The sequence below is a fragment of the Eucalyptus grandis genome, chromosome 10 (assembly GCF_016545825.1).
Source record: "Eucalyptus grandis isolate ANBG69807.140 chromosome 10, ASM1654582v1, whole genome shotgun sequence".
NCBI lineage: Eukaryota > Viridiplantae > Streptophyta > Magnoliopsida > Myrtales > Myrtaceae > Eucalyptus > Eucalyptus grandis.
In genome coordinates, this window is record NC_052621.1 from 31,036,034 (window position 1) to 31,058,378 (window position 22,345).

General features: G+C 40.9%; 2 protein-coding genes across 4 annotated transcripts; both read right to left on the minus strand.

Moving 5' to 3' along the window:
- Positions 1-3,616: 3,616 nt before the first annotated feature.
- On the minus strand, positions 3,617-8,026 carry LOC104422771 (oligopeptide transporter 7-like). 2 transcript variants are annotated; one of them, XM_039303585.1, is made up of 7 exons: positions 7,894-8,026; positions 7,519-7,782; positions 7,043-7,370; positions 5,705-6,274; positions 4,926-5,181; positions 4,576-4,758; positions 3,617-4,378 (listed from the first exon to the last, which is right to left on the minus strand). In XM_039303585.1, the coding sequence occupies exons 1-7, from the start codon at positions 7,937-7,939 to the stop codon at positions 3,764-3,766; spliced, it is 2,262 nt and encodes a 753-aa protein (XP_039159519.1). In that variant the 5' UTR covers positions 7,940-8,026; the 3' UTR covers positions 3,617-3,763. The 2 variants fall into 2 exon arrangements, with proteins under 2 accessions (XP_039159519.1, XP_039159520.1); XM_039303586.1 differs by having other exon boundaries at positions 4,219-4,356.
- An 8,231-nt stretch (positions 8,027-16,257) lies between these two features.
- LOC104422770 (oligopeptide transporter 7-like) lies at positions 16,258-20,699 on the minus strand. 2 transcript variants are annotated; one of them, XM_039303851.1, is made up of 7 exons: positions 20,541-20,699; positions 20,154-20,426; positions 19,678-20,005; positions 18,360-18,929; positions 17,578-17,833; positions 17,229-17,411; positions 16,258-17,035 (listed from the first exon to the last, which is right to left on the minus strand). In XM_039303851.1, exons 1-7 carry the CDS (start codon positions 20,584-20,586, stop codon positions 16,421-16,423), a joined length of 2,271 nt encoding a protein of 756 aa, XP_039159785.1. In that variant the 5' UTR covers positions 20,587-20,699; the 3' UTR covers positions 16,258-16,420. The 2 variants fall into 2 exon arrangements, with proteins under 2 accessions (XP_039159785.1, XP_039159786.1); XM_039303852.1 differs by having other exon boundaries at positions 16,899-17,013.
- Positions 20,700-22,345: the final 1,646 nt, after the last annotated feature.

The window sequence follows — 22,345 nt, forward strand, 5'->3', positions numbered from 1 at the left end:
CAAATTAATTGGAAAAGTATAAACTTTTTTTATTGAACAGCTTTTTTCATGTCAAGCTCCTAGTTACATTTTTTTTTTTTTATATTTCATTGTTCCGTAATACTTTTCACTTAGTAAATTATACAGGTAAAATTAGGTTGCAATTGTTTTGCAAATAGTGGATGACCTAAAATGCATTTTCTTAGAAATGATTACTTGTATTACTTAAAATGATTAATCAGTTAAATATACTTCCATCATCGATTATCTCGATAATTGAATGAGCAGTGTCGGTAGAACGATTTCAAAGAGTACCAATTCACTGATGTTGAAAGCAAAGCGCCTTCTGAATCAAAATAGCGGGGCCCTTACTCAAATGGAAGATTGATAGTTTTCGATAAGAAGAAAGGTGTTGGTTTGTCTTATCCTATGATAAGAACTTCAAACCATATCGTAGCATGCGTATGAAAAAAGGGCTTCTCAGTAAGAATTCTTGGCCCCCACCCATTTACCATCTCTTATTCCAAATCTATCTCTTCCTGCATTTGTGTACCTGGCCTTTTATCAAGATGAGGTGCTACGGAAGATGCTTTCGGGCCCGAATTCAAATGAGTGGTTGACAAAATGAACTTTCTTAGTGAAATTTGTCGAAATGACAAATTTTTGCCTAAACAATATCATGAATAATGTAAATATTTTTTATTCATTCGTTTTTGTAAACGATGCAAGTAATTAATTTTCAAAAAACTATCTTCAAAATTATTTATTTTTTTGCAAAATGAACACGTCCTCAATATCGCCAAATTAATATAAATAAAAGAAACCTGTCTTGACATTAACATTTAAATACAAAAAAGTTCAATGACCATACGATACACTTTTCATGGTGGACACATTGAAAGGATGATATAAAAAGGAGAACATCAAAGGAAGTAATACAATCACTTGAATTTTAGACAAAAAAATTAAAAAATTGATAAATTCATATATATTATTATAATTTTAAACGACGAACTTTGAAAAAGAAAAAGAAAAAAGAGGAGCAAAATAACGAGATATTTTTTTCTTCCGAATGATCTTGGAGATGGCTTTAGAGAATCTTTTCCATTCCACTGTCAAGAAGGAAATAATACATCATCTTAAATAGAAGAAATTAGCGTTCCATTGGCATCAAAATTTTCTTTAATTAGTCCAAAATTATCACTAGACGAAACCACTTTTCTAATTATAAAAATAAGTTTTTCTTGCTTTCGAGATAATGGATTATGTTCTTTGTAGCTTGTTAAATAACCGATTTAGCAAAAGCCATTTAAACTGTATTGTCATGTGAAAATTTATGTTTTTCTTTCCAAAAAAAGAAAGGTCATTTGTATAAATGTTGAAAGGTCCAAGATTCGCTATCGCTCTTGGCAACGCCCGCCGCTAGACCCGAGCACAAGTAGTTTGCTTAACTTAGACAATTTTGGATGGACTCGAATAATGACATTTAGCAAGAAAATCCAACTCTATCTTGAAATTTCACGAGAAGTCAGGTCATGCAAAAGTTTAGACTTGACCTTAAGGCCCTACTCATCATAGACCCGAGGTTTCGATATCATTCTTCGTAAAAAGTCTAAATTGTGCAGCATATGATTCGTTTGGAATATGTGATTTGATTGCACAAAAATTCAAAATAGTGAATAATTGTAGGGCCTAAGGAGTTATTGCTGAATGGTTTTAGAGGGGGGTTGTTGAGAAGTCATGGGTCAATTACGTGCATTCCCATCACACATACAAACCGCCATATTACATTAATTGGTTAAGCAAGCACGGATTCAACCTTTCATTATCAACAATTGTATTTCAAGATCCCACGTACTAACACGCAACATTTTTTTTCCTAAAAAGTACTTAATTAAATCTAAAAATACCGGAAAACCAACCTTTCATGTTGATATGTATGAATCTATATTCAAGACGACGGTTGAAATTTATGTCAAGTGACCATTTTGTGGTTAGTTCCAATTCTTGTCATTATACAAATTAAACATTTTCTATCGTATCATATCATGATGTCGATATTGAGAAGTTTTTATAAATATTTAATTTACGTAATTATTATAATCACCGATTATGTGGATATGATTATGATTGTGTTTGTCATGTAGAGAGTAATGGCGAATAATTAGGATGGCTCAACTCGTGAACCAGCCCAAACAAGCATTACCCAATTGATTCGAGGTTGGTTCACAAGGGACCATCCAGCTTCCGATTTAAAAAATAAGGGAAAGGGACAAGTCTTGGTGGGTTTGGTTTCCTAGTTTATATCAAGAACCGGCTGGTTTTACTTGGGAAACTAGGGGTGTGAATGGTAAGATTTAGATTGCTCCTAGAACAATTTCTTTTGAAAAATAGTTTTTTCTACTCCAGAAATAATTTCTAAATAAAATAACATATTTGGTAAATATTTCTATTCTTGAAATAAAAAAAGAATAGAAATGCATTTGGTATAATTTATAATTTTTTGTATTTTTCGTTTTTCTTCTTGTTCACCGACTGCCATGCCAACCGTCGTGGGCCACCCTCGCCACCCAACCATAGCCCACTAGCTGCTGACAGCTGACGCCGAACCACCACCCACAGGTTGTTGCCCACCTCTCGTGGGCGGGCCGACAACTACTAGCGGCAGGTGAGGGCAAGCGACCAGTGGTCAATGGTGGCCACAGGCGGCAGCAATTGGCAAATCCAAGGAGACTGCCACAGCAAGGAAGAAGAAAAGAAGAAAAATAGAAAAAAAAAAAAATGTTTATTTCTAAAAATTATTTTCAATAATAAAAAGCTACTTTTTTTTTTACTTCTCGTTTATGTTCTTGGCCACTTTTCTATTTCAGGGAATAAAAAAATTAATTGATGTTACCAAACGGATTTTTATTTTTATTTTTATTTTTTCTAACGAACAAAAGAATAGAAAGTGAGAGAAACATAAATGTTAGCATGCACACCCTAATGACGCGTTTGGTAATATTTTTGTTCCGGAAACAATTTTTTAACGAAATAGTTTTTTTTATTTATTTCTGTTTTTGAATAATTTATGAGTATAAAAACGCGTTTGATAACTGCAAAAATTTCTACTCCAAGAAATGTATTTGATAAATTTGTATAATTTTTTTTTTTGTTTCTTTTAATTTTTTAATATTTTTATTTCTTTTTCTGTTTTCTTTTTTTCTTTCTTCCTTTTGGCTTGGGTAGGCTTGGCCTTACCTCGCTGGAGTCAGCAATGCTCCGATGAGATCAAAAAAGAAGGAAAAAAAAAGAAGAAGAAAAAGGAGATAAAAAAGAAGAAGCGTTTCTCAGAAGAGTTCTCTTAATAAGAAACAAGTCTTTTATATTTCTTATTTCCATTTCAAATCTGTTCCTAGGAACAAAAAATAGATTTTTATTCTCGGAACAAAAATGTAAACAAATGTGTTTTTTTTTTTTTTTTTTTCCTGAACAAAAAAACAGAAATTTTTGTTCCAGGGAAAAAAAAAATTTTAATATTCATCAGCCTTACCAAAAAAAAAAAACAATTTTAACAAACAGCCCCTAAAAGGCCGGTTCTAGACAAACCGATTTATCCCTCACCTAAGTAAACAAGAGAGTTTCAACAGAGTAGCCATGATGATGATTGTGAATTTTACGATTTCTCGGTCGCAAACTTCACAGTTTCACTTATCCACAAGATAAACAACAGACCCGCGCGCGAATTGCACCTAATGGATTTCTACGAACTACACAAATACACCTCCTGAAATGATTCTTCACATCAAAAGACCGGACAGCCTTCGACGACGACCCCCTTGGCCGTAGGACAAGAGGCTAATGGACATCCATCCGGATCTTCACCCCACCAACTGAGGCTGACATGCTTCATTCCCAAACACAAGTACAGGAGGACGGCCATGAAGGCTAACCCAGCATCGAGTGCACCCGACAGTACGTAATTATGGCGACTCCACCAGCCTCGATAGTATCGGTAGGCAATGAATCCCGACAGAAATCCAGCGATGATCCAACTGGTGTAGTTAACAGCAGTAGCTGGAGGCATGTTTACAGTAGCCCCAAGGAGCACTGGCATCGTGATGAGTCTAATCCACTCCTTGTCCGGAAAGGCCTTGTGCACGAGCCAGACAATGAAAGGAGCTATGGCCCCTACCAAGAAGAACCAGTTGATGGCGGAGTAGTGGCCGAGATCTCCGAATATCCTGCGGGGCCCGATCAGACCCCAGATGACTGAAGCATCATAAAATACATGGTCACCGGGGCAAGTCCACGGACTGCCCGCCGGAAGCAGCTCCCGGTTACAAATGTCAGGGACCGTATCCATAAGCCACCACGCCGTTCCGAGATGCACTAATGCTGCAACAATGGTGCCGATCACCTGATAGAAGATCAATTCTTGCCTTAAGCAAGAAAGAAAGGCAAAAGAACAAAAGACTGGTCTGGCAACAATTTCGGGCAGATTTCGAGTGTACAAAGATTAGTTTCTGGGACATTTCCCTCCCTCACCAGGAACACATCAAACTAATATATTCAGTTCTATTGCTTATCATGGACCAGGAAAGACAAGAGACTAACCTGTGCCATAAACATCGCTCGAGGAGGAATTTTCATGTAGTGCCCAAGCTTGAAGTCTTGTAAGAATGTGATCCCCTGCTTCATACTGATGTACCCATAGACTTTAAACAGAATGTTCGCAACTGGATATCCAGGGTAAATGTACCCAATGATAAATTCTGTGATTACGTTCAAAGCCGGTGTCTGGCCAACAGGCATTGAACTCATGAGGATATGCAAAGTATTAAGCTTAGAATAATAGCAAATGGTACAAAGTAATCACTGCCCCGCATGTTTATGTATTCTACTGTATAGAATAAACGACCAAATCAACTCATATAACATATGCTTTAAACATGATGGATCTGCACCTGATTTGTCGTTGCAGTGATGACCCCAACAGGAAGAGTGAAAAACAAGGCAAGAGCACATGCTAGCAGAACACCCCACCACGGTAGTTGAAGTTGATCCTTGAAATACTGACATGTAAATATGGTTGCCGAAATATTTACCAAAAGAATACAAGTAAACCACCATTCAGGGACTTGCTTGTATCTTCTCATGAGCTTAGTGTGTATATCCATTTTCTTCTCACTAAAGGCAGACTTGCTCAGCAGCCATATTTCTCTAAAACAATAGCATAATACTAGATCATCTATCTGAGCATGGTAAATAAGAAATTGGAATTCAACTGGATTGGCAACAACCATATAACTCCGTTCAATTAAAAGGTGTGGTGTCATATCAGAATAATGTAATTCATAGCAGAACTTAACCAACGATGGAAGAACACACTCCTACAAGGCCAATCATGTGTCTGGGGACCAGACGACTTCAACACAGATCTCCAAAGTACTGAAGCACTACTTGACTAGTTGCCTTGGATTCTCCTTTTATTGTTCTTAAATTGATAAGACATGGGACATAGAAGTGACCAAAATAATGCTGATACATGAACAAAGAACTTGCCTTCTGTTCATGCAATACAAAACAAAAACTCACTGCCAACAATTTATGATTGAGTTTTACTTGGCAAGGCAGATGATTGCAGCCACATCAGAGAAAAATCATATTCTTCTCCTCACATTTAGTCAACGAATAGAAAGCAATTGTGCAGCACATAACGATATAAAAGAAGAATGCAACTTACTTTCCATGGAAGAGGAACACATGAACAACAGTAGCAGTAAGGCAGGCAAAGCTGATGCCATAGTACACAGCAAAGAAGGTGCTCAGATAAAGAGGACCCTCTCTTTCATATGCCTCAGCATCTAAATGAAAGTGTTCATCTATGATAGTCTCGATGTTGTACTTTTGTCCCAAAGATGTGAACAGGCTGTCTGAGAATATTGGGAAAGTCCTGGCTCTGTATATGTTGAGCCAGTAAGTAAATGGTGTGATGACATACACGACAAGGGCAAAACCAACAGCAATATTGGCAGTAGCAAACCACGGGCTAGCCAGTGGACTACCGAGATAAGAGGAGATGCTGGACCAGTCAAGTCCGATTGCACCTATCCCAAGACCATGGAGTCCAGAACCCAACTGGTGAGCTACAACTGAAGCAGGGAATATCCAGCAGATCCAGGAAAGAGAGGTCAACATGGGAAAGATGTAACCTGGAAGGACATAGTAACTGAAGCTACAGACAAAGGCTATAAGGAAAAAATGGTTCCGTGTCAATCTGCCTTTAAGCCTCTGCTCTTTCTCGTGCAGTGCTCTGCATTTGTAAACAGTTGTAACCATAATCACATCGAGTTGTGTGAGAAACTATAAAAAGAAAAGAGAACGAAACAAATATTTAAGGATAACAAAGAAAATGTCATTGCCCGACTCCTTGTCCACCAAGACAGCAGAAACTTAACAAGTAGTCATCTTCATGCGCAAAATGTCATGCCTACTATATATATATATATGATCTTTTGGAGATTGCAGTTCCCAACTGTGAAGCTTTGACACCATAAATCAAACACAATAGACATAATTTGCTGGTTATATTTGTATGTACACTCGTGCAGCATGGGAAAAGAAGTGAAGTAAACTGAGACTTAAAAAACTCTCTCGACTGCGTGAGTTTGAAACTTCTATAGCTATCAACTGCGTTTAAATGGTAGTACCCCCTAAAATCGGGTTCAGACAAATCGACCAATGAAATCAAGACATGCGGAAGGGAAAAGATCATGTTAAAGATCGTAGAGAATAAATTCATGAGAACAGAAACAAAAAGGAATAGACAAGATATTAGCTTGTCTTCTTTCATCTTGTTTCTTTTCATTGATATGGACTACTTTGCACAGCATCATCCACATGTAAATGGAAGAAAAGTAGCCTGAAACAAGTTCTCTTTAGCGAAAAACTGATGAGAAAGAGATGAAAAGAGGGACAAACGACGCTGACCTAACGAAAATTCCAGAAATTGTGAATTTAATTCGAGGCAAAACATGCTCATCAAACAACATACTTGCCAATGAACGCACGATCGACGCACCTGAACAAGGAGACTTGCACCAGATTCTGGGGCCACCACATGGCGGCGGGCTCCACCAAGTACCGCCGGAACATCCCGGCCCAGCCGAACCCCAAGATCTGCGTCGTCAGGACGACGACCAGCGCCACAGGAAACGACATCTCCTTCCGGTAGAAGATCTTGACCACGCTGATGATGTGAATGGCGTAGACTGTGGCGGCACCCGAGTTGGCAAAGATCGTGATCAGCACATGCTCCTTGACGTTGAACGGCCCCGGATTGAGCGTGAATTGCCACTTGCTCCCCTCGAAGAACACTCTCTTCGTGATCACTCCGGCCATAAGGTGACCTAGAGCCAGGCACGCTCATCAGTCCAATATCAAACCAAACTCCGCAGCAAACATCACAGGCGCAAATCACATTCGATCGCAACTCCGTCTCGAGAGGTCGAATTCGATCTGCTCGGAGACCAACGGGCGCTCGAGCTCGAGGCCTACCTAGAGGAACGACGGCGATCTGAGCGGAGACGGAGGTCACGGAGAGGGGCTCGCGGCGGTACCAGAAGAACTGGTTGAGGAAGGAGAGGAGGGAGCACGCCAGGGTGCCGAGGACGAACGTGCGGAACGTGACGGCCGGGAGGGACGGGTCGTCCTCCTCGGGGACCGTGAGCGCGACCTGCTCGATCGGGGAGCTCCCGCCCCCGGCGGCAAGCCCCGCCGCCGCCGACGAGGAGGGGCCATGAGCTCCGATCTCCTTCCGGACTGCTCACGAGGAGGAGAAGAAGAAGAGGCTTTCCGGTCAGGGAAAATCACGCGAGAAACTTGGAGGGAAAGTGAAAGGAGAGGAGAGAAAATGCGAGGGCGAATCTTAACTGAGCGGAGCCGAGGCGCCTTCTTCATGGCTCGCGGACGTGGCCATGGCTCGTTCGGTGGCGCTCCCGTGTGCTTCCGAGATTCCGCCATTTTAAGGACCCGTCTTGATGGTGAACGGCTCCGATTTGACCTCGTGACGACCGGCGCCTCTGTTACTGGCCGCTGGATCTTCGATTCCCGACGTCGGTGGGGGCGCCCGGATGAAGGGGGATCTGGAGGTGGAATCGCGGCCGTTGCGTGAAGTATCGCTCCGCATACGGATCTGTTGATCAACGGCTGGCAACTGGTCAACGGCGAGGGCCCACCAGAGTCCGATTGGAACTTTGCCTTTTCCGGAAGAGGGAATGTATTTTCCCGCTCTTGAGTGCGAAATACATTTGTCAGATTTTTTCTTTTTTTTTTATTGTCGGACATTCTGTCGGGTTTTGCTCCCACATATTAAAAGACTTTCGGATACAAATAAAAGAAAAAATTCCAAATAAATGCCTAAAATACTCACTTTTTCAAATAAGAATTCGAGATAGATCTTGTTCTAAATAAAAGCCCAAAATACTATTACTTTTTAAAATGAAGATCTGAAATTGATCTTATTCCAAATAAAAACTCAAAATGTCATCTTTTTTCTCAAATAAAAGTATGAATCAGTCTTGAAAAAGGCGGAGGGCAATTTTGTCTTTAAAATTTTTAATTTTTTAATTTCTTTCTTTCTTTGTTATGTTTTTTTTTCTTTTCAAAAAAATTAAAAAATAAATAAAAGAAAAACATAGGTGGGAGGGTGCTCTCTCATGCTTGTGGCCACCACCACATCACCAATGGGGTGGCTGTGAAGGCCGACAACCCTCATCGAAAGGGGGAGAGGGCAACAACCTTTTCTTAGATCCCCTCGGGTAGGCCTAGCAACCCTCACCTAGTGCCCCCAGACCTGAGGAGAGGTCTAAGGCACTGAGCAAGGATCGATGACCCTCTCCCTTGCCTAGATCTAGGAGAGGGTCGCCACCCTCAAGCTCACAGACCCTCGCTTAGGAGCTAGCAACCCTACTAGCCTTTGTTGTCGCCCCACCGGCGATAAGGTAGTAGCCTATGTCCTTCTTTTTTTGGTTTTTAATCTAATTTAATTTTAATTTAACTTGTATTTAGACAAAAATGTCCTTAATTTATGGGAACATTTTGTCAACCGACTACGCTAGGCTCTTATTGGAAATAGTTACAACCACTTCAAGCCCTTCTCTGAGACTTCAAGCTCTTATTTAAAACACGATACACTTCAAACATTTATATAAGAAAATGAGAGCACTTCGCTCCCTTATTTGGAATTTTCCCTAAATAATTTTTTTTTTAACATTTTCAATTTAGGAATAACGACATAAATGGTCCATAAATGTTGATTTAATATGCAATGTACTCCTAAGCTTTCAATTTTTTAATTGTGACCCCCAAAATTTTTGGTTATGTTCAATTTAGTCTTCAAATTTTATGAAAAACTTAATATTGTCCTTTCATTAATTTAAATTCGGAAATAACATTGATCATTTTAATATAATCTTTGAACTAAATTGAACATGTATTAAAATTCTAGATAATACATTGAACATAATAAAAATTAAGGAATGACATTGCAAATTGGGTAATTTAAAGTTTAATTACCACATTACACATTGAGATAAAATTCATTAACCATTCGAGCCATCTACCCTTCAATTTATTTGAACATTTGTTGATTTAAAGGGACGTTTGATCGGGTATCACATCATTTTCATTGAATAACATTTATCATGTCCGAGATTACACTTTTTATACTTTATTATTCTATAATATTTTTCACCTGTAAAATATATAGTTAAACTTAATATAAAAAGGAGAACATAAACAGAAAAGTACTACAATTACGTGAATTTTAGCATAAAAAATTGGAACATCGATAAATTCATGTATTTTTATAATTTTGTAAATATTACTTACAAGACGAGCTTTGTTTAAAGAAAGCACAATATCTAAACAACCTTTTCTTCCAAGTGATCTTCAAGATGGCTTTAGGGAATTTCTTTCAATTCCACTATGAAGAAAAAAAACGATGCATCAGAATTTTCCTTAATTAGCATAAAGTTATTGATAGATGAAATCGCTTTTGTAATTATAAAAAATAACCCTTTCTTGCGTTTGAGATAGGGGTGTGCAAAATACCCGGAATCGCCCGAACCGCCCGGAACCGAACCGGAACCGCTCGGAACCAGCGGTTCTTGAGGGAACCGGTCCGGTTCACGGTTCCAATTTTTGGGAACCGGTCCGGTTCCCGGTTCCGTGGCGGATCCGCCCGCCCGCCCGCCGGACCAGACCGGAACCTTTTAATATTAAAAAAAAAAAATACTAAACGAAACCCTACATTTGCGTCTCATCCCTTCGTCTTCGCTTTCATCGTCTTCGGTTCTCTCTCTCTCGGTTCCTCGCCTCTTCTCTTCGTCTTCGATTCCTCCCTAAGCATCGACGCCGCCACCGCTGCTCCTCCTCCGCTGCTGTCCGCCCCCTCGCGCCGGTCGCCACCCGCCACAGCCGCTACTCCTCCGCCTCCACTATCCGCCCCCTCGCCGCTGCGCCCCCCTCGCTCGCTCTTCATCTTCGATTCCTCCCCAAGCATCGACGCCGCCGCCGCTGCTCCTCCGCCACTGCTATTCGCCCCCTCGCGCCGATCGCCACCCGCCACAGCTGCTGCTCCTCCACCTCTGCTGTCCATCTCGATCGAGCCCCCTTTTCCGTCACTCAATAAGGTACGATCATCGACTTCCAACTTGCCTCTCGATTCATCGTCCGCTTGCAAACTTGTACTTCGGTTCGATTACCCAATAGGTTGGAACGTAGTGAAGTTCGAGTCTTTGTTTTGGGAATCGATCGTTGTTCATCTTGGTGCTTTGTCTTCAACGGTGCTCATGCTTGAATTTGCAGAATCCTGGGTTGCTTTTCCCTTTTGCTGTGTTTTTTTTTTTTTGTATGTCTAATCATCGGTAAATTCTATGCTCAGGGTCGTGGGAAAATGTGGTACTCACAAGATTGCACTTTTGGATGTTGTTTATTTAACTTGTGTTGGCTTGAACACAGGGACATGGAGCTTGTGATTTCTTTCAATGGACAGATTTTCTGGCAGAAAATGTGGCCCCCAAAATGTTGCGACTTCTATTGTTGCACCTCCGGAAGTCATGGAAATTGAGTCGACAATGGCAGATGTTGGTGAAGATTACGAGGTAGATCCATTATCGATGATGGATAGCGGAGAGATTCAAGGAGTCATTTGCAGATTCTCTGCACCAGAACGTGATGTGAGGGGTTTGGAGAGTGAGAGTTTAACTCCCGAGGGTGATTTGGATACTCAAGAGTTGACTGTGGAGAATGTGGACTTGGGGGAGTCTACTCCAGAGCAAATGCAGCTTGTTTCCTGTCTAACATCTCCAGCTAGTCTCAGACAACAAGAATACTTGAGGCGGATATCAGCTGCTGGTGGCATGCTTGCTGGAAGTAGAGGTACCCTATGAGTCATCTTGAGGGTTTTTTCCCCACTACACTTAGTTTTTTTTGTCATTCACGTGTAGCTGACTGTTATTTAATGTTGAGCAATCATCTATTAATTATTGTTTTAGTTTTTGGAGATTGGAACTTGGAATTTCAGAGCTCAAAACTTGGAAACCAAAATTGTTTCGCAGCCGTTCTATGTTGAAAACCCGACCATAGACCTCCTTCCCTCCTTCCCAACTCATAGACCCGACCGTTCTATGTTGAAAACCCAAATTGTTTCGTGTTAAGATCGGTTCCATGGATCCACCCGGGAACCAGACCGAACCGGCAGTCCGATTCCCGGGTGGATCCATGCAACAAAAGGGTGGATCCCGGTTCCAATTTTTCGGAACCGGTCCTTAACGGGCGGTTCCCAGTTCTAGGTCGGAAACCGCCCGCCCGGACCATGCACACCCCTAGTTTGAGATAATAGATTGTTCTTTATTTGTTTTAAATAGCCGATTTTATCTGTAGCCGGTTTAATCTGTATTTTCACGTAAGAAACTATATTTTTCTTTGAAAAACAAAGAAATAATTATTTATAAAAATGTCGAAGTCCTCTAATTCAGTTAACCTACTTGCACCAAAGCAAAATTTGACCTGTCAAAAGCGAGCAGACTCATATGCTTTTAATTTGACAATCCAAACTAAGTTCATTACATGCATAGATTCGCTATATAATCAATGAAAACAACCATATAAATTGGATCTAAGTTATTATCCAAGCTTGTCTTGTGTAATTAAAAAAAAAAATCATTGAAACGTTTCAAGCCAGATCACCCTGGGCCATGGCCTACTATGATCGGCTGGGATTTTAAGCCTAGTGCATTTGCCTTTTGAGCCTAAGTTGGCTTGGAAAGGCCGAACGTACCGCTCGATCCAGGTCCCGCTAGTTCGTCCCTTGACTGGAGATCACGGATTGAATTACAAAATTTAGCCGGAAAAGGTTCTAGATTGACAATGGCCGCCGCTAAACCTAATGACGGGCAGCCTGTGAGGCCGAATAAATTTTTGGAGAGATTTGAAAAATGGTATTTAGTGAGAAAGTCCAACCTTATTTCGAGATTTGTGAACAACTTTTTTTTTTGACGAGTGAGTTTAGGCAAGGGCTTAGACCTCATCTTAAGGCCCTATTCGTCACATGCCTGTGGTTTTGATGCAATCCCTTCATAAATTTAAATTGCTCTGTTTGTGATTTTTTTGGAATATGTAATTTAATTTGTTGTAAAATTTGTTAGGGTCAACAGAAATTATTGTTAAATTATATTATCGGTGCAATATCAAGAAGTCGCATATCAATCATGTGCACTTGCATTACATGTACAAAACCGAACATTTACTGTGGGCATGATAATTTGTATAGCAGGGTGCATCCTTTTCAGTTTTCTCCACGCTTTTTCAATTTCTTGTTGAAACAAGCCCATATTCAATTTTACATCATCAATAATTTCAGTTCTAGATAGCTATTATAAACAAATATTAAGCATCATAATGCATACATCGTCATCGGCCCACGCATCATTTTTGTGAGGTGAAGGAGAGAGATGGAGGGAGAGGTTTGGCCGGGGGGGTGAGAGAGAGAGAGAGAGAGAAATGAGGGAAATGTGGGAAAAAGAAGAAAACTTGGAAGTGAAGTTGGCCAATACATTTTATGCCCCTTGAATTATTGTCCTAAAGCCATCATTGCTCCAAACTTGAGGAGCAAGAACACATCTTGGCCCTCCATTAGGCCATGTGCTTCATCCAAGATCAATGGCTAGGATTGCTTCTTGCCTCTTCAATTATTGGCTAGACTAAGGGCATTTTGGTCATTTCCTCTTTGGATGGCTTCGTGCGCTTGGATGGCCTAGTGTGCCTATTCGTGGCTTGAGTTCTTGTGGCTCCTCGCTCTCAACCTGTTTCCACTTTTCCAAAATTTTGCGATTTACTAATGAAAAATTGAGTTTTCATTCTAAAGTGGCCTTTACTTGCTTTTCCATGGTCTGTCGATTACCATCGTAATTCCACTCCATAGATAGGGTTCAAATCAAGGATGTCACAAATCCTCCCCCTTAAAGAAATTACATCCTAAAAATTTGCAAAATTACTCGTCTCTTCAAACAGATGAGGATACTAGCGTCTCATTACATCCTCACTTTCCTAGGCTGCTCCCTTAGTACCATGGTGTTGCCATATGACTTTGACTAAGGAAATGACCTTGTTGCGCAGCACTCCCTCCTTTTTGTTAACAACTCAAACCGGCTATTCAACATATGACACTCTATCGTCAACCTTAATTTCCTCATAACTGAGTATGTGTGCCAGGTCTAGTTCATACTTCCTTAGCATGAATACGCGGAACACATTATGAACCTACCAAGACTGGGCGGCAATGCTAAATGATAAGCCAAGGTCCCTATTCTTTTCAAAATCTCAAAGGGTCCAACATACCTGAAACTCAGCTTTCATTTCTCACCAAAATGCGATGTTCCTCTCATTGGCAACACTTTAAGAAGTACATGATCACCTACTTGGAATTCCAAAGGCCTTCGTCGTTTATCCGCATAGCTTTTCTCGGTCGTTCTCCCTCTTTTGAAGATACATAAAAAATATTCAATAATGGTGTGAGAAAAGCTTATATGGGTTGAAGCTTATTGCAAGCTAAACACCGTCTCACCTTTTGTAGATTAAGATGAATTTCCAGGTTTCATGATCGATAATTCGTGTCAAGACTTATTAAGAGTAGAAATGAAGTAACAGTTAGATCGAGAACTATGTTGAAAAAGTCTGGGCGGAAAGTTCATGTAATTACCTCCCATAAAAAAAGTCAGCTACAGTGGATATAATTATGAGCGCAAGAAGATGATTGTTTTTGCTCGTAACTGATTTTGCATGCTTAGGTTGCCACTTCTCTTTGGCGCATCGCAGGGTATACCAGAAGCATTGATGAAAGCAGAGGCTATCTATAAATATGATTTATCAAATACCTGTTGAAAAAAGATTTATGATATTGTGGAGGAAATGCGAAATAAACTTGGTGAGATAACTTATTGCTGTTACTCAATACTCGAGTGCCATGATATTCTTTTTCCAGGTCTATAATATTGACGTGGGATGAAAACAGTGATTTCGTTACGTAATGTGAACCACGGGGTTGCAGTGTCTTAGCAGGTGTTCTGTTGGCTAAAAGATACTCCTTTTTAGAATCCTTAAGAATCCTAAGCTGGTGCATTGTCTAACTTCATCTCCGTCATACATCGTAACTTGTTGCTGGAATTCCTTGTGTGCATTAAATGTTTAGGAGGTTATGGAATATGAACCTGAAGGAGAACTTCAAAGAGTGAAAACAAGCTACTCGTATAAATATTGATAAATTCATATATTTTTTTTATAATTTTAAACGTATTACTTACAGGACGAACTTTGAAAAAAAAAAAAAGAGGAGCAAAATATCGAGACAATTTTTTCTTCCGAGTGATCTTGGAGATGGCTTTAGAGAATCTTTTCCAATTCCACTATCAAGAAGGAAATAACACATCATCTTAAATAGAAGAAATTAGCGTTCCATTGGCATCAAAATTTTCCTCGATTAGTTCAAAGTTATCAATAGACGAAACCACTTTTCTAATTATAAAAATAAGTTTTTCTTGCTTTCGAGATAATGGATTATGTTCTTTGTAGTTTCTTAAATAACCGATTTTGCAAAAGCCATTTAAACTGTATTCTCATGTGAAAATTTATGTTTTGCTTTCATAAAAAAAAAGGTTATTTATATAAATGTTGAAAGGTCCGAGATTCGCTATCGATCTTGGCAATGCCCGCCGCTGGACCTAAGCACAAGTAGTTTGCTAGACTTAGACAATTTTGGATGGACCCGAACAATGACATTTAGCAAGAAAATCCAACTCTATCTCGAGATTTGTGAATAAAAATTTCACGACAATTCAGGTCAGGCAAAAGTTTAGACTTGACCTTAACACCCTACTCATCATAGACACGAGGTTTTGATATCATTTTTTCGTACAAAGTCTAAATTGTGCAGCATATGATTCGTAAATTGTGCAGCATATGATTCGTTTGGAACATGTGATTTGATTGCATAAAAATTCACAATAGTGAATAATAGGGCCTAAGGAGTTATTGCTGAATGGTTTTAGCAGGGGCTGTTGAGAAGTCATGGGTCAATTACGTGCATTCCCATCACTCATACAAACCGCCATATTCAATTAATTGGTTAAGCAAGCACAAATTCAACCTTTCAATATCAACAATTGTATTTCAAGATCCCAGGGACTAACACGCAACATTTTTTTCCTAAAAAGTACTTAATTAAATCTAAAAATACCATAACACAACCTTTCGTGTTGATATGTATGAATCTATATTCAAGACGACAATTGAAATTTATGTCAAGTGACCATTTTGTGGTTAGTTACAATTCTTGTCGTCATACAAATTAAACATTTTCTATCTATCATATCATGATGTCGATATTGAGAAGTTATTATAAATATTTAATTTACGTATTATCATAATCATTTATCATAATCACCAATTATGTGGATATGATTATGATTGGGTTGGTCATGCAGAGAGTAAGGGCAAACAATTAGGACAGCTCAACTCAGAAACTGGCCCGAACTGGCATTACCCAATCGATTCAAGGTTGGTTTACGGGGACTGGTCCAGCTCCCGATTTAAAAAATAAGAAACGAGTCTTGGCAGGTTCGGTTTCCTAGTTTACACCAAGAACCGGCTGGTTTTACCCGGGAAATTAGAAGCCCGTTTCTAGGGTAAAACCTAGAGACGAACTGTTTTATCCATCACCGTAAGTAAACAAGAGAGTTGCGAAAGAGTAGCCATGATGATGATTGTGAATTTTACGATTTCTCGGTCACAAACTTCACAGCTTCACTTATCCACAAGATAAACAACAGACCCGCGCGTGAATTGCACCTAATGGATTTCCACAAACTACATAAATCCACACCTGAAATGATTCTTCGCATCAAAAGACCGGACAGCCTTCTACGACGACCCCCTTGGCCGTAGGACAAGAGGCTAATGGACATCCATCCGGATCTTCACCCCACCAACTGAGGCTGACATGCTTCATTTCCAAACACAAGTACAGGAGGACGGCCATGAAGGCTAACCCGGCATCGAGTGCACCCGACAGTACGTAATTACGGCGACTCCACCAGCCTCGATAGTATCGGTAGGCAATGAATCCCGACAAAAATCCGGCGATGATCCAATTGGTGTAGTTAACAGCAGTAGCTGGAGGCATGTGTGAGGTAGCACCAAGGAGCACTGGCATTGTGATGAGTTTAATCCACTCCTTGTCCGGAAAGGCCTTGTGCGCGAGCCAGACAATGAAAGGAGCTATGGCCCCTACCAAGAAGAACCAGTTGATGGCAGAGTAGTGGCCGAGATCTCCGAATATCCTGCGGGGCCCGATCAGACCCCAGATGACTGAAGCATCATAAAATACATGGTCACTGGGGCAAGTCCACGGACTGCCTGCCGGAAGCAGCTCCCGGTTACAAATGTCAGGGACCATATCCATAAGCCACCACGCTGTTCCGAGATGCACTAATGCTGCAACAATGGTACCGACCACCTGATAGAAGATCAATTCTTGCCTTAAGCAAGAAAGGGAAAAGAACAAAAGACCGGTCTTGCAACAATTTCAGGCAGATTTCGAGTGTACAGAGATTAGTTTCTGGGACATTTTCCCCCCTTACCAGGAACACATCAAACTAATATATTTAGTTCTATCGCTTATCACGGACAAGGAAAGACAAGAGACTAACCTGTGCCATAAACATCGCTCGAGGAGGAATTTTCATGTAGTGCCCAAGCTTGAAGTCTTGTAAGAATGTGATCCCTTGCTTCATACTGACGTACCCATAGACTTTAAATAGAATGTTCGCAACTGGATATCCTGGGTAAATGTACCCAATGATAAATTCTGTGATTACGTTCAAACCCGGTGTCTGGCCAACAGGCGTTGAACTTGTGAGGATATGCAAAGTATTAAGCTTAGAGTAATAGCAGATAGTACAAAGTAATCACTGCCCTGCATGTTTATGTATTCTACTGTATAGAAAAACAATCTAATCAACTCATATAACATATGCTTTAAACATGATGGATCTGCACCTGATTTGTCGTTGCAGTGATGACTCCAACAGGAAGAGTGAAAAATAAGGCAAGAGCACATGCTAGCAGAACACCCCACCACGGTAGTTGAAGCTGATCCTTGAAATACTGACATGTAAATATGGTTGCCGCAATATTTACCAAAAGAATACAAGTAAACCACCATTCAGGGACTTGCTTGTATCTTCTCATGAGCTTAGTGTGTATATCCATTTTCTTCTCACTAAAGGCAGACTTGCTCAGCAGCCATATTTCTCTAAAACAATAGCATAATACTAGATCATCTATCTGAGCATGGTAAATAAGAAATTGGAATTCAACTGGATTGGCAACAACCATATAACTCCGTTCAATTAAAAGGTGTGGTGTCATATCAGAATAATGTAATTCGTAGCAGAACTTAACCAACAAAGGAAGAACACACTCCTACAAGGCCAATCATGCGTCTGGGGACCAGACAACTTCAACACAGATCTCCAAAGTACTGAAGCACGACTTGACTAGTTGACTTGGCTTCTTCTTTTATTGTTCTTACATTGATAAGACATGGGACATAGAAGTGACCAAAATAATGCCGATACATGAACAAAGAACTTGCCTTCTGTTCATGCGATACAAAACAAAAACTCACTGCCAACAATTTATGATTGAGTTTTACTTGGCAAGGCAGATGATTGCAGCCACATCAGAGAAGTTAAACCATATGCTTCTCCTCACATTTAGTCAATGAATAGCAAGCAATTGTGCAGCACATAACGATGTAAAAGAAGAATGCAACTTACTTTCCATGGAAGAGGAACACATGAACAACAGTAGCAGTAAGGCAGGCAAAGCCGAAGCCATAGTACACAGCAAAGAAGGTGCTCAGATAAAGAGGACCCTCTCTTTCATATGCTTCGGCATCTAAATGAAAGTGTTCATCTATGATAGTCTCGATGTTGTACTTTTGTCCCGAAGATGTGAACAGGCTATCTGAGAATATTGGGAAAGTCCTGGATCTGTATATGTTGAGCCAGTAAGTAAATGGTGTGATGACATACACGACAAAGGCAAAACCAACAGCAATATTGGCAGTAGCAAACCACGGGCTAGCCAGTGGACTACCGAGATAAGAGGAGATGCTGGACCAGTCGAGTCCGATTGCACCAATCCCTAGACCATGGAGTCCAGAACCCAACTGGTGAGCTACAACTGAAGCGGGGAATATCCAGCAGATCCAGGAAAGAGAGGTCAACATTGGAAAGAGGTAACCTGGAAAGACATAGTAACTGAAGCTACAGACAAAGGCTATAAGGAAAAAATGGTTCCGCGTCAATCTGCCTTTAAGCCTCTGCTCTTTCTCGTGCAGTGCTCTGCATTTGTAAACAGTTGTAACCATAATCACATCGAGTTGTATGAGAAACTATGAAAAGAAAAGAGAACGAAACAAATATTGAAGGCTAACAAAGCAATGTCATTGCCCGACTCCTTGTCTACCAAGACAGCAGAAACTTAAGATGTAGTCATCTTCATGCGCAAAAAGTCATGCCTACTATATATATAAATGATTTTTTGGAGATTGCAGTTCCCAACCGTGAAGCTTTGACACCATAAATCAAACACAATAGACATATTTGCTGGTTATATTTGTATGTACACTCGTGCAGCATGGCAAGAGAAGTGAAGTAAACTGAGACTTAAAAAACTCTCTAAACTGGGTGAGTTTGAAACTTCAATAGCTATCAACTGCATTTAAATGGTAGTACCCCCTAAAATCGGGTGCAGACAAATCGACCGAAGGAATCAAGACATGGGAAAGGGAAAAGATGACGTTAAAGATCGTAGAGAATAAATTCATTAGAACAGAAACAGAAAAGAAAAGACAAGATATCAGCCTGTCTTCTTTCATCTTGTTTCTTTTCAGTGATTTAGACTACTTTGCACAGCATCATCAACATGTAAATGGAAGAAAAGTAGCCTGAAACAAGTTCACTTTTGCCAAAAACTGATGAGGGACAAACAACGATGACCTGACGAAAATTCCAGAAATTGTGAATTTAATTCGAGGCAAAACATGCTCAGCAAACAACATACTTGCCAATGAACGCACGATCGACGCACCTGAACAACGAGACTTGCACCAGATTCTGGGGCCACCACATGGCGGCGGGCTTCACCAAGTACCGCCGGAACATCCCGGCCCAGCCGAACCCCAAGACCTGCGTCGTGAGGACGACGACCAGCGCCACAAGAAACGACATCTCCTTCCGGTAGAAGATCTTGACCACGCTGATGATGTCAATGGCGTAGACGGTGGCGGCACCCGAGTTGGCAAAGATCGTGATCAGCACATGCTCCTTGACGTTGAACGGCCCCGGATTGAGCGTGAATTGCCACTTGCTCCCCTCGAAGAACACTCTCTTCGTGATCACTCCGGCCATAAGGTGACCTAGAGCCAGGCACTCTCATCAGTCCAATGTCAAACCAAACTCCGCAGCAAACATCACAGACGCAAATCACATACGATCGCAACTCCGTCTCGAGAGGTCAAATTCGATCTGCTCGGAGACTATCGGGCGCTCGAGCTCGAGGCCTACCTAGAGGGACGACGGCGATCTGAGCGGAGACGGAGGTCACGGAGAGAGGCTCGCGGCGGTACCAGAAGAACTGGTTGAGGAAGGAGAGGAGGGAGCACGCCAGGGTGCCGAGGACGAACGTGCGGAACGTGACGGCCGGGAGGGACGGGTCGTCCTCCTCCGGGACCGTGAGGGCGACCTGCTCGATCGGGGAGCTCCCGCCCCCGGCGGCAAGCCCCACCGCCGCCGCCGCCGCCGACGAGGAGGGGCCATGAGCTCCGATCTCCTTCCGGACTGCTCACGAGGAGGAGAAGAAGAAGAAGAGGCTTTCCGGTCAGGGAAAATCACGCGAGAAAGTTGGAGGGAAAGTGAAAAGAGAGAAGAGAAAATGCGAGAGCGAATCTTAACTGAGCGGAGCCGAGGCGCCTTCTTCATGGCTCGCGGACGTGGCCATGGCTCGTCGGTGGCGCTCCAGTGTGCTTCCGAGATTTCCGCCATTTTAAGGACCCGTCCCGTGTTGATCGTGAACGGCTCCGATTTGACCTCGCGACGACCGGCGCCTCTGGTGCTGGCCGCTGGATCTTCGATTCGCGACGTCGGCGGGGGCGCCCGGATGAAGGGGGATCTGGAGGTGGAATCGCGGCCGTTGCGTGAAGTATCGCTCCGCATACGGATCTTTCGATCAACGGCTCGCAACTGGTCAACGGCTGGGGCCCACCAGAGTCCGATTGGAATTTTGCCTGTTTCCGGAAGAGGGAATGTATTTTCCCGCTCTTGAGTGCGAAATACATTTGTCGGATTTTTTCTTTTTTTATTGTCGGACATTCTGTCGGCTTTAGCTGCCACATATCAAAAGACTTTTGGATGCAAATAAAATGAAAAATTCTAAATAAATGCCTAAAATACTCTCACTTTCTCAAATAAAAATTCGAGATAAATCTTGTTTTAAATAAAAACCCGAAATGCTATTACTTTCTTAAATAAAAGGGTTAATACCCCAAAAATCCAAAACTAAGACATTTGTGACAAATTTATCCCCAAACTATTTTTTTTACCATAAAAAATCCTGACTTATACGTACGTGATAAATTTACCCTATTGACCAAAAAAATCATAAACTAAGACATTTGTGACAAATTTATCCCAAACTAATTTATTTGACCGCAAAAAACCCAAAATTGATAAATTTGTGATAAATATACCATTCGCTAAATTGGATTAATATCATAAAAAAAATCACAAAAAATGTAAACTATGACAAACAAATCGTAAAATCCCAAATTAGTTTTTCAGTCAATTGTCACATGTTATTTAACTTAATAATTTGACAATAAAATTTAACGAAAACTAACATAGGGTAAATTTGTCACGAGTGTACCAATTTGGGGTAAAATTGTCAAAAGTATACTAGTTTTGGATTTTTGGCGGTCAAAAAAATAGTTTTGAGTAAATTTGTCACAGATGTACCAGTTTGAGGTTTTTTTAGGGTATTAACCCTAAATAAAAATCTGAAATAGATCTTGTTCCAAATAAAAGCTTGAAGTGCTATCTTTTTTCTCAAATAAAAATGTGAAGTAGACTGAAGTGTCTATATCAGTCTTGAAAAAGGGCCTCAACTCACTGGTTATGGAGGGCAATTTTGTCTTTAAAATTTAAAATTTTTTAAAATTTTTCTTTCTTTGTTATGTTTTTTTCTTTTAAAAAAAATTAAAAAATAAATTAAGGATAACACAGGTGGGAGGATGTTCTCTCACGCTTGTGGCTACCACCACATCACCGATGGGGTGGTTGCGAAGGCCGACAACCCTCACCGAAAGGGGGAGAGGGCAACAACCTTTTCTTAGATCCCCTTGGGTAGGCCTAGCAGCGCTCACCTAATGCACCCAAACTCGAGGAGAGGTATGAGGCATTGGGCAAGGGCTGACAACCCTCTCCCTTGCCTAGATTTAGGAAAGGGTCGCCACTCTCAGGCTCACAGACCCTCGCTTAAGAGCTAGCAACCCCACTAGCCTTTGCCGTCACCCCACTAGCGATAGGGTAGTAGCACACGTCTTTTTTTTTTAATCTAATTTAATTTTAATTTAACTTGTATTTAGACAAAAATGTCCTCGATTGGTGGGAATATTTTGTCGATCGACTATCTTTGGGCTCTTATTTGAAACGATTCTGACAACCACTTCAAGCTCTTCTTTGAGACTAACATAGGCACTTCA